Source organism: Athene noctua, chromosome 2 (assembly GCF_965140245.1).
Source record: "Athene noctua chromosome 2, bAthNoc1.hap1.1, whole genome shotgun sequence".
NCBI classification, from domain to species: domain Eukaryota; kingdom Metazoa; phylum Chordata; class Aves; order Strigiformes; family Strigidae; genus Athene; species Athene noctua.
In genome coordinates, this window is record NC_134038.1 from 156,096,563 (window position 1) to 156,109,556 (window position 12,994).

The 12,994-nt window shown below is 34.9% G+C and overlaps 1 protein-coding gene across 2 annotated transcripts in view; it reads right to left on the bottom strand.

Annotated features, from left to right (window-relative positions):
- Nucleotides 1–2,008: 2,008 nt before the first annotated feature.
- The window catches only part of SEPTIN7 (septin 7), a 65,156-nt gene continuing 54,170 nt past the window's right edge, over nt 2,009–12,994 (bottom strand). The window contains exons 10-14 of one of the 2 annotated variants that reach the window (XM_074900804.1): nt 12,849–12,974; nt 8,389–8,409; nt 5,571–5,706; nt 3,589–3,728; nt 2,009–3,035 (exon numbers count right to left, since the gene is read on the bottom strand). In XM_074900804.1, the coding sequence (XP_074756905.1) occupies nt 2,996–3,035; nt 3,589–3,728; nt 5,571–5,706; nt 8,389–8,409; nt 12,849–12,974 (463 nt within the window). In that variant the 3' untranslated portion in view covers nt 2,009–2,995. The remainder of the gene's footprint in view (nt 3,036–3,588; nt 3,729–5,570; nt 5,707–8,388; nt 8,410–12,848; nt 12,975–12,994) is intronic. The other variant, XM_074900805.1, reaches the window with a different exon arrangement.

A 12,994-nucleotide genomic window follows, 5' to 3' on the forward strand; every position in this document is an offset into this window, starting at 1 on the left:
TACCTCTTCGACAGAAAACACTCTACGCTGAACGGCAATCTTCATTCTAAAACAGAGTAGCAAAAGTTCCGGTCTTCAGGCAGTCATGAGGGTGGACTATATTACAGTTATCCAACAGCTACTTAGCTGTTACAGTTACGATTATCTAACACCTCCTGTTACAGAAACATGCAGCAGATGTACAGAACAGCTCTTGAACACCTCTTATTTTGTGCCTCAGTAGAGCAGGTAATGTTGCACAGTGTACTGTAAGGGAAACAAGAGACAAGTCTAGAGCTGTCCTGTGAGATCTGGATGCAACAGCTTTCTGACCAACGTAGCAGACACACCACAAAACCTCTGCTGCATGTTAAGTTGTGACACCAATAAAGGGAAATTTAAGTACCTATTTATTACCAAGTAAAATGAGTTTTGACTTTACAGAAATAAAACATTCAAATTATGATTTATTGAACAGAAGAAAAAAATCCTGGGCTGTATCATAGTACCTCTTCAGTTTATTGACTTACAGACTTTTTATTGGCTACACAGCTACTATATTGCAAGCTGCACCAGTTCACATCACCTTTTTTAAAAAAAAAATAAAAAAAAATTAAAAACCCCTACAGCTACAGGGTACAGAAAGTCCTACAAAGAATTCTAATTTTTGGCAAACTTGTACTCTTCTGGTGTAGCCACAATTTACATAAAAAGCCAAAACATTTAAGAAGATTAAGAGGTGACAAAAGTCTTCCCAAAAGGACAATGCTCCATTTCAGAAGAGAACTCAGAACATTTGATTTCTATATGCTCTAAATTTTCATTCAAATACAAATGCTGTTACAGGGTATCTATGTGCCCTCACACAAAGGATCTAACAAGAACTTACACTAGTTTCTGATTGTCCCAAGTGTGTATGTGTGAGAGGACAGATAATAGGAGTGGAGAGAAAGACAAGCGTGATTAAAGCAAGTTTTCTGATAAATAAAATCCCTATTTCAGAGCAAATGGGAATGCTAAAGCACTAGCATATCCACAGTATCCTGAGTTTTGAGGAGTCCTAAAAGCGATACAGAAACTGCAGTTTCTGTTCTAGACTGTAATCTTGCGTGTATTTTACATGATTCAATTTACTGAATTAAACTCAAACCTGAGAGGGTCAAGAGCAGATACTGGCAGTGTACATCCTCCATGATGTATTGGAAGATGAGATTTTGCAATTGTTTACCTGAAAGGGAAATCTATATCAACTCACTGATAATCAGTGTTTTCTCTGAAGAAAGACAGGCAGTACATTTGAGATTAGTTATAAGGAGACCTTTATACAGACTACTGAAAATATCTTCATTTCTTTGGGAAGCTAGTTGAATAAAGGATATTTCTGATAAGTATAACTCACACAAAAGAAAAATTAACAGAAACAGAGTGATAGCAGGGGTAATACAAGGGACATCTGTAAAAAAGGAGACATTCTTCATTGTTTTACAGGCAAAGACAAACATAAAAAGTCCCCATCAATTTTTTAACAACTTATAGGCTATATTTTAAATATCAAGTTCCTGGCTATTACACTGATTAGAACTGGCACGAATAACTAAAACCAAAGACCAAACAGAAAACCCCACCCTTGCCAACGAGCCTAAGACAAGTACTCCAAAAAGCTGCAAACCTGTTGTTACACAACCGCCTCCCTGGATGTCACACAGAAGCTTGCAGAAGGCACAAGAGACAGTGGGAACAGGGTGACTACCGACAGGGAGCCAGCGGGACACAGCACGGCGAGCGTGGGCCCTCGGTGCCCTCTTCTGGGCAAGCCAGACAGACCCTTGTTCTGCCCATTCAGAGCACAGCCACTGAAACTGGATTTTCTAACAATTCCATAATGCATAGGCATTTTCTATCCCTTAACCTAATTCCTCGGGCAAATCGAAGACACAGGTCGATCAAGTCCAGAGGAGAGGAAGTTCAGACGTTTCCCAGAGGAGTACCTGGCTGTTTGACTCCTTTAAAATTTGACACAGCAAGCGTGTTACATCACAACATTGTTTATTATGTGACTTTTTACAATACAAACAAAAATACAGAAATGCAGTATATGAATACAGCTAAATGCGAAATGGTGATGTTTTTCTTGAGGCCATATTTCCATTTCTAGTAAAATAAAGAAAGACTGCACACAGGTAGAAACAGTTTGGTAGTTAACTCCACAATTTCGCCTAGAAATGACCTATAAATGCATTTTCCTGCTACTTACCATAAAATGTAAAAAGGGAGTTAAAGGAAAGTTTACTCACTGGTTCCTACCATATGAAAGAAGCTATATTCTATTTAGGAGGGCCAATATATGGAAAAATATCTAAATTAAATGTTATTACAAAAAATGAAGCAGTAATGAGATCCTTCTGGCTAAAGAAGTTACTAAATGAGAATAGCATATATTTAAAGAATCCAAAACATAAAAGGGTTGTTATAAAAAGCTTAGGTGCACTGTAAGCCTACAACTTTTGTTTTTCCATGTGTACTTTTAAACAATGGAAGTGTCAAAAATAGGGTCAACTGTGTTAGACTAAATTACATTATTGTATATGCTGCACTGAATGGAATTCTTGTATTATAATAATAGAGAAGCATTGTTTGCATCATATTATGGCAATTTATCCTCACTAAAAACCGTCTAGAGTCCTTGCAGTTTTTAATATCCTGTAAACCGTCAAACCACCAGAACATGATTGTACAAGAGTAAAATGTTTTTCTTTTGCATTAAAACGACATCTGTTTTTTTAAAAAAAAAAAAAGGAAAAAAGGTACTTAGAGCTGTTATTTTTCCAAGTACACAACACCCTAGACAATTCAAGGCATCTCATTCTCCATCAAAATTAACGAAAATTTGTCATGCTGTTAAATCCATTACTATGGATACAACTGGTGCAAAATTGGTCAAACAGATCCAACAAACACTGATGTCCAGGCTGGCATATTGGCAACTAATACATAACTGGTGGTCAAAATGATGCATTTAAAATATCTTCCCTTTCTTCTTATTCTTTTCCAAGGTTCTAAAATTATATATAAAAAAAAAAAAAAAAAAGTTTGTTAAATAATGCATACTTGCTCCAATTTTTAAAAAATCGCTTGTTTTAAGATAGGCATTTCAATAAAGCTTTACTCATTGCAATACAATGTATGAAACTTATTATGTACACAGTACTTGTACTGGTTGAAGTCAAGCAATACATTTATCACTAGATTTCCCCTTCTAGGACTAGGAGAATTAAGCACATTCATTCTCAAAGCTTTAACTCTTTGTCCCTCAGAAGTCTGATGCTATCTAGCTTTCAAATGCAAACATAATTTTTTTTTTAGATAGATCTAGTTATATATGGATACAGTGATTTTGCAGATTAAAACCTGCTTTAGAAACTATTAATCTTCCCAATATTTCTGATATATGCTCATTTATAATTAAAAGCAGTTCAAGATTTTTCTTGGCTTTTAAGTGACACTTCCTTAGCAGTCAACCACCACTGGCCGTTACTACCACAGAAACTGACTCTTAGCAGAAAGCTACAGAACATTTACTCTGAACTGCAGGGTAAGACTCCAGTTTACCTGGAAGAATTCTGTTGTTCCAAAATACGTTGTTGAGCTTCCCAGTTTGCTTTCTCATCCTCAAACTGGCGACGCTTTTCCTCTAATTCTTTGTGTTGTGCCTCCAAATTCTTCTTCATTTGTTCATGGCGTCGCTGCAGCTATACAGAAAGTCATGAACAGTCAGTGAGCACAGAAAACACAGCAACTTTTGGAGCTGTAGTAACAAACATCAGCAGCTCTACTAATGCAAGAATATATGGTACATTTTCTCTTCAGAAAAAGTAACTTAGACCAAAAACTCTAAGGTTACAGCTATTGCCAATAACAGAAACAATGAAGGTATTAATCCCATGGCCTCATTTTACAGTTCACAGAAAACACCCTAAATGCTTCCTGAGTTATTAATACAAACAGGAGTTGTAAGCAGCTACATGTAGCAAAGAAAAAGAAATTCAAGAATACTTTGATATTTGATGCAAATGTTAAGCAAATTACAGAGCATTTAAGTATCAGTAATGCATAAATTAGTAGCATCTTTGACTTTGTGTGGGGAAAAAAACCCCAAACATTGATTTCATCATACAGCATTAACTATATTAAGGATCTGTTTGGGAAAACGTTCTTATTGAGTGGATTAGTTTATTCACTAATTAAATGAATTATTATTGGTATTATTGAAGTGAACTGTCCACACTGCCAGAACAGCACAATAAGTCTCTCCTGAAAACTGATGAGACAGGCTAACAATCAAATGTGTTGTATGTGAGAATGGAGACACTGTCAGGAAAAGTGATTCCTTTTGTGTGGCATAACACATTTCTGAACTGAGTTAAATAAAACTCCCTCAATTCCTTACTCTCTCACAAGTCCCTCTCTTACACAAACCTTTCAAAACGTATTTCCTTTTACAGATATTTTAGATGCTTTATACTCAGCACTGTCTATTGTCTGATTTTCTACATTAAGAGAAATACAACAGAAATTTACAAAGTCATGAATGGTGAAGAAAAAAAAGAATGAATTCCATGAACATTTTAAAACTGGTATCACAGGATGCACTCAGTCAAAAAGTCATGAGGTAATACATGAAAAACAAAACACCCAAAAATCTTAGCATTTATATCCTTATCTATTCACTTCTCCAAAAGAAAAAAAAAATAAATCTAGATTGATATATTTTTTCCTCCGATCCAGTATGCCTTGGCTCCTTACACTGCCTAGGCTGCCAAGCATCTCAACTACACTTCCAAGTTTCCTCACTTTACCTCAAATTAGGAGCCAAACTTTCTTTAGGAACTCTGACAGTTTTGAACTTCACTATTAGGCTTCTTGTGAGAAGCTGCCTTCTTAAAACTTACAATTAATTTTCCACTTAAATGTTATTTTATAATAGTGTCTTAAAAAGATCACTTCAAGAGCGGCTTGAAGCCTATAAAAAACCAGTTTCATTGTCAGGATTTCACCTGGAGATGACAGAAATTAAATATCCATTAAATTTATTTATGTTCAAATGATAGCAAAACTCTGACAACGACATATCCCTGACTCTTCCTTAGTCTAGTAATTCTCATGTACATGATTTCTTAGAGACATCGTATCAAATTCCTGAAATGCTTTTTTAATATGCAAACCAAATTAATATTACTACATTAACTTATGTAAGCCATGAAAGCCTCAAAAACTTTTTAAAGCACATGGAAGAAAACAGGCATAAAATATTCCAAAAAATAGGGTAAGAAAGTTAAGGAGTATTTTAACATACTGTGATTGTGAAAATAAAAAGAGAATGCATGTGAACACTGAAATTACATTTTAAGTTTGGGCTTACACCATTTCAGCAAAGAGAAACTGAGAAAGAATAACTGAGTTGTCTTTGAGCATAAAATCTAACTATGGAATCAATTCCTAAACAAAGGTTATGTTGCAAAGTCTTGGCAAAAAGAGCCGTCTCTACAATTGTTCAGACTCAAGCATATTGGGGTTTAAGTCGTTCTGATTACCTCAGCTTCAGAGTCCTTCAGTTTCTGAACTTTTTCTTTGACTTTCATCTCAAACACCTGTTCCATTTCCATTTCCATTTTTTTCATTTTGGCTACGTGCTCCCTCCTTTCCTCCTCCATCTGTGCCAGCGGGCTCCTGCCATAAATCCAGAAGAAGTAGTTAGCTAAAAAGAACTTTTTGTCCTGTCTCTTACATTAGGGCATCTGTAAAAACCAAGAGGAAAATGCTGAAGCATTAAGATAAATAACACTGCTGTGTGCACTGCTAGCTTAAACTCAGTTTCAATTATTATGTTAACTGTTCAGTTAAGCTTTCTTCAAAAAGACATTTCATACAGTACTTTTTCCTCCCTCCCAACTGATTTACATTACATTTAGGTGAACAGAAACTCTTAACTTTCTATCTTTAGTAGCACCTGGTCATGGGAAGAGAGGAAATCAAAGTTACGACAGAAAAAAAGAAAGAAAAAAGCATCTTCCAAGTGATCTTCAGGCATCTTTTTCCTTCCAATTCAAATATACGAAAAAATTAATGGACATAAAAATTTTAAGAGCGTTGCAGGCAAAAGTCCCATTTCCTCTCTAAATCTTCACTGTTCAAAATGAGCTCAAAAAGTAAGTTAACATTACAACTGTGTTGAACGCTGTGGTCATACTGCTGAAAAGATAGCAACTTTGCAAAAAAAATTCGGGCAACTGAACATCAGTATTTCATGAAAGTGTTAGTTGGAAAATTTTCCTTTAGAAAACTATTAATAAAATTAATATAAAAAATAATGTAAATTATTTTTTAATTTTTCTACACACTTTATGGTAATTACTTTCCTGGATTCTATTGAATTTTTTTAAGTTGTATAAGCCTGCTATCCATGTTATGGTGATACAGGTTTTAAATATCAAGTTTCACATTAAATACCCAATAACCCAGGATGGTTTTGATCTAGTGATGATTGCTACATACAGTCTTGTAAGACTTTTCTGCTGCTCAACAAAGAGCAATCGCAACAAATCACTAGCCTCTTGTTTCAGTTTTGAGTATGTATGGCTTAAAATGACAAAGTTTGAACTATTGTGTTGGCAAAAATGAAGAACGGAATATATTTGGAACTGTTACAATCAACCAGCAGATGTTATCTACTGTAATGCATGCAAAAGCCACTCAGACCAAACTGTAAAATAGAGGTGGCGAGGCTAAGCCCTATCAAAAATAATACTTTTGTTTTCATTTCTTACAAGAAAAAAAAGCACAAAAATCATGCAGGAAAAGCATTCTAGAAGGAGAAAAGAACTGACTAACTTTCAGTGATGATTGAAACATAATTAGCAACATCTATTTTGATTCAGAATTTGCTACTCATTCCTACAGGAATGGAGTTGAAATTATAGTTAAGATTTTGTTTGACTATAAACTGTCTCATTTTATCCTTCCTGCTTGCCAATTTTTACCAGCTAACTGTACAGTGAAAGTAATCAATGTCATATGAACTCAAGGCCATATGAACTTTTTCCACAAATACCATTATTTTAAAGGTGACATTTTGTGGGGGGTGAGGAAGAAAATGGCATTTCCATTAAAAAAATAAAAAAATTAAATTGAATCGGAACTAAGATTTGCAAAGCTTGGACTGGTGAGTAAAATGCCATATAATATATGGAACTGAAACGGATCCTCAGTCTAATGTTTACTTTAGCCTTTTAAAAAGGCCAACTTTTGTCAAGGAAAAAAAATAAAATGGTTAAACACAGGTGAGGTACAATAATACACAAAAATAATACGAAAATGAAAGAAGAGGTGAGTAGCAGCACTTGTGGAAGCTAACCAGCTGTCAAAACAAGACTGTGTTCTTGTTACCCTTTAGAAGTGTAAAGTTCTCAAATGTATTTGCTCTTCAGAAATTAACCTAGAAAGTAGATCTGAATACTGAGGAATCATTGCTGCAGTTCCTACAGACTTGAAAGGGGAGCAGAACCATCCCTCTGTTGACAACCTAGTGATCTCATGGGGATGTCATGCAGCTGTATTTGAGAAAGTGGTAAAAATCAGCCTGCACAGAGAATTTGATAAACTAACAAGTGAGCATTTACAGTTGAGAGATTTACAACATAGGTCACAACTGGTTTTGTTAGGTCTTAAGTATGTGACATGAGTAAAAGCACATCATCCTGTATTTCAGGATGAAACTATACAGGGGACTCAAACAAACAAACAAAAGAGCTGAAGGGAAAAAAACGCCAAACCACTAAGCAAAGATGTAAAACATTTAATTCTTTTAATGGGATGTATGTTATAACAGCCCTTAAATTAATCTGCAAAACCAAAAAATTATTCTAGATGTGCACAAAGTGGAACCTCTGCGAGCCAGTAATAAGATAAAACCATGGCCATAAAAGATTAAAGTAACTAATTCCCCAATTCAGTGGAGAGTTGTAAATTTACAGATAAGGATGAAATTCCACTAATTTTTTATAAGAATCTTATAAAGATGACAAGCTACAGATAGAAACCGGAGGAATTTAATAATTTATGCACTTGTACTCATTGTTGAAATTTGACCAAATTTGTCTTGAGGCTTAGCCAAGAAGTTACTAAGAGGATGGGTTTTTACAGGAGATACTTGTCACTGAAAGTATTTATAAACTCCTAGAATTTACATTAGCACAGCTTTAGAATAAAAAAAACTGCTAGGGAAAAAAACAATGCCAAGAGCGGGATAACAGGAATCTATTTTAAATTTGAAACATTAAACAATGAAACCCTTTTTGTGTTTATAAAATTTTTGTCTTTAAATTTTTTGGAAAAATTTAAATAACCACTTACATGCCTTCAACTGTGTCAAATCTAAAAAACAAAAAATACAGAGGCTTAGCTTAGCATGCTTAAATAAAACCACAAAACCAAAAAGCAATAATTTAAAGAGTAAATTCATTATTAATAGATTCCTAAAGCTAATTATGTGCTCCCCAAAAGCAAATTTTTCACAGTAAAGGGAAAGACTGTTAGTTAAAGCTCGTTATATCTATTTCAAATTCAGTTAGTAAATCACTACACCGTGTAATGCAGGTTTGATGTGGAGATACTTTCAGGAATAGTTTTTCTCTAGAATACGCATGCTTTTAAAGTGATTTTAAATATTTTAGTGACATTAACAACTACTTGCTCTAAACAAGTTTTCAGAAACCAATGACCTATCGAGGCTTATCTATTCATATTTAAGAATTAACACTTAGGGTAAAGGACTAAAACCCCATAAATGTTCCAGTGCTACAAAAAGAGCACATGACGTCAGTGGCCAGCAGAGATCTCACCATGGCGGGGCTGCAAGGTCACCTCCCCAGAGCATGACGCTTAACCCCAGCATGCCTTGGGTTAGCCCTGCACTAATACTGTAGGAGGGGAAAAAAAAGGTCTGAAAACAAAATGCCGATATTGAGTCTCACCACATAGTAAGATAGGCTTAATAACATTAGAACCATTTCACAGAAATCGCTAAGAAAATAGGCAAAAGGAGTTAGAAGTAGTCTAAGCTAAGCAGAAGGGCCTCCGTATTGTGTATTTTGTTACCCTGTGTGACAGGTTATTGAACACATCAGTAAATGGATAAGGCTCATCTTTACAGTGTACAACATGACTGTCAATAAAATAAGGTTTTACTTTTAAATTCACCGAAGACAGCAGCTTCATACAAAAACTGAAAGAATTTCTCAAACTAAAAATTTTAAATTTCAGGTGAAATGTCAATTCTTTCATAAGTCATGTAGTACACACATGAAATTACAATTACCACAGTCTGAGGAGAGCAGTCATCCATATATGCGAGGACCACCCTTGACATTTTGGTTTTTTAATGGTTGGAATGATGTTGAAAATTTGAAGAAATCAGACACTAAACGCAAAATACAAAAAGGCTACATAATTGTGGAAAATACATGCTTTGGATTGCTCTTAAGTCAGCAAGTTACTTGTAGAGCAGTCAGAGTTTCACCAAATCAAAGGAGATAAATCAGAGAGAAAATTATCAACTGGACAGAAGAAACTGCTTTAATTCATCTGCACAGTATTATTAAAACTTGTAGCACATACTTCTACTTGTTTTCATGTTTTCATTTTTGTTCAAAGAAATATGTTAACAATTACAAAATATATGTTAACAAAAACAAAGATCTGCTAAGATCACAAAAATGCTTTAAAGGTAGAAATTATCAATCCAGCCTCCAACAGCTATCAGCAGGAGATACTTGGAGAAGTGCAAGAACCACTGCATGTGCATCTCTGCTTACATCCATCCTCCCAGTTTACAAAAGAACAGCAGCTTAATAGTTTCCAGAGCCAGAGGTTGTATCTGTGTTTAACAGTATGCCTGTAATACCACCAGATAGCATCAGAGCACATCTCCATTCTCAGTGACAGCTATAGGATCTGTCTTCTGTGAAAGAATCACATTTCCACAGGACAAGTCAAATATTGCTCCATTTTGAGACACAGACACTTCTTTCAAAAGGCAAGCAGGCAAGCATAAAATTCCTAAAGGGATGCACAGATGAACTGTTAATATCTGGTTTTCCCTCTTTCAATTAATTTCCAGGAATACACATGGTTGTCAGGAAAATTCCTTCTATGCTGCTTCAACTATGCTAGATTCAAAACTAGAAAAACACACTGAAGCCAAAAAAGTGTGTTAAAGCTTAAAAAAAATGCTGCAACTCAACATATGGATAAGGTAACAAGACAAGTATAGCATCAGCTGTTTCATAACCAGTATATGCATTCAAGATTTTTATTTACTTAAGTCGCCCAATGTTTGGAGGAACAAACTAAGGAAAGGTTCAAAATATTTCTTACAAGTTTACAAAAGATTTTTCCATCTTTCAGATGGCTGAATCAAACAAACTGCAATAATTTATTTATTCTCTTAAAAAAAACCCAACCCAAACCAAACCAAACCAAAAAAAACCCAAACCACCAAAAACCTGATAGCCAAGAGTGGCAGTTGTATTTATTCACCTCTGAACTGCAGTACTGCAGTGTTCTGAGCAACAGATTTCTTATGGAGAAAAAGGTTCCAAAAGGCACATTCACCTAGATATGTTCAGGTGGGACAGCACAGTGATCTGAGATGGTAGGAGATGCAAAAGTAAGCGTGCTTCAGTAAGCAGAATAGTTCCAAACCCTCTTAGTGTAAATTCTAGCTAAAAAGGAAATCTCAGCAATGCTATATCAGCAACTGATGGCAGAGGGTGCGGGGGGGTGGCTGGGGGGAGAGGAAAGAATGAAGTACATGAAAAGAGTTCTGAAACTTTCTGGTAGATGTTTTTATACAAAAATGCATCTTGTTATGTTTGAAATATGGGAATGAAACATAATTTTTTAAAAATCACTGCATTATAATATAAAATAACCAATCCTTACTTGGATTAGGTAACAGACTAAGTTCGTAGGGTGCAGACTAACACAAATCTAAAAAAATGGTGAAAGTGTTATCACTAAAACAAAGAGTCTTCAAAATCTAAGGAAAACATACTAAGATTTGGAAAGGTATAAAAAAATACTATTAAACAACATAAAAAAAAATCTAAACAACTTGCTCTAATATCTAAAATTGCAATGAGAAAGTTTCACTATTCAGTACAGTAATAGCAAATAATAGTACAATAAAAAGTATAGAAATAGCATGTTAGAAGTCCTGGAGGAAATGCAGAATTTTCTGTTCTGTGCTACTATTAATACACTATCACCTCAGCAAAGAGAAAGTTGGCTCAAGTTCTTGCACTGAAGCACGTTTTCCTCTCTGATGTGCCTACCTGCACTGTTTTGTTCTCAAATGTGCAAGAACTACCTTGCATGCCCTTCACCCCAATTTTCCCACAGGGGCTACCTCATTCAGCAATTTTAGTTCTTAGAACTCCTCTCTCCCTACCATCAACACTGTGTTGTTACAAGGACAAGTGTAGCTTGAGAAATATTTCTAATATACTTGCTATATGCATTCAGAAGCCTTGAGACGTGTGTCGATATGATGGCAAGAAATATGACAGTGAGAAGTAATTACTGTGTTAAGGATGCACATATTTGAAAAATTTTTAAGACTTGACCTCGCTACAAACTTCATCTAAATTTAAGTACACTTTTGAAAAGTTGATATAACTGACATGTACTATTATATTTTTTGTCAATGCTGAGCAGGGAAGTCTTGTGTAGGCTCACACTAGATTAAACTAAATTATATCCATTTAAATCATTCCTTCACAGCCACTTTTAAAGCATTAGCATTGAATAGACACTCCCTTATTGAAAAATGGCTTCGTAGCTGTCATATGCATGGGAATAGCAGATACTTCCACTTAACTTCAGGGATCTTTTTCAGGAAGAACAGCTGTAATTTGGTATATCATTAGCTGAACAGACTAGCACCCTATATTTGGGTTAAGAAATTTGTATTTAAATATAGTATAAATAAAAGAGTATCACTGATTATTAATTAAACACTAATTATTTTTGATACAGTTGATATATGCAGAGCAGGAAAAATATTTAAGAGCCTAGCTATACACAAATAGCATCATACAATGCAGAATACAGTACAGCTACTTTTATATCTTCCAATAACTTCATCAGGTTGGCGAACAACTTGTTGTCAGAGGTAATTAAAATGACATATTAGGCTTAAAATAAAAGGCAACAAAACCCAAAACCCCTGCACTGGAATTTTCCTCTCACAAAAGATAAAAATGTTGCAATAATCTCCCTGACATGATAAGCCACCATAGAAGTAGCCAGGGCAGCACTTCAAAGATGACAGTAGCAGGTCTGGTTTTTCACAGTTTCTAAACAAATATTAACCCATTCTTCTCAAAAATATGCCTGACACTGAGTATTGATGATACATGCCAAAAGAACCAATAATCCCAAAAGCAGTATATAAACCAAAATGGAAACACTAATGCACAAAACTTTGCAATAAGTACCAGTGAAATAAAATTCAAAACAGGAATAGTGAATGTAAGTATTCTCTTCAGAATGGAATCTAACTAAAACCCAGTTATTTAACATGTTCACTTAAACTAGTGTAAATCTTAATGAAACAGAAACAAACAAATAAATGAGAGGTATACAACATTCAGACCAGAACACAGCAAAGAGGCAACTGACTGGAGAATAAATAAACCACCTTCCCCCAAAAACCCCCAAACCAAAAATCCCATCACACATACACAAAACCAAGCAACCAAAAAACAGAGCAAAAAGATTTAAAGTGCAATACAACCCTAACAAGTACTTACTTTGTTAGCTGCCCTTTATTTTTATTGTTGTCAACACCATTGTATGTAACAGCTGCCAGTTTTCTGCTTCTGTAGTTCTCATAATGTACATTGTTAGTGACATCCTTCAGGTCCTGCATATGAGTTCTGTCAATAAGTGTAATTTA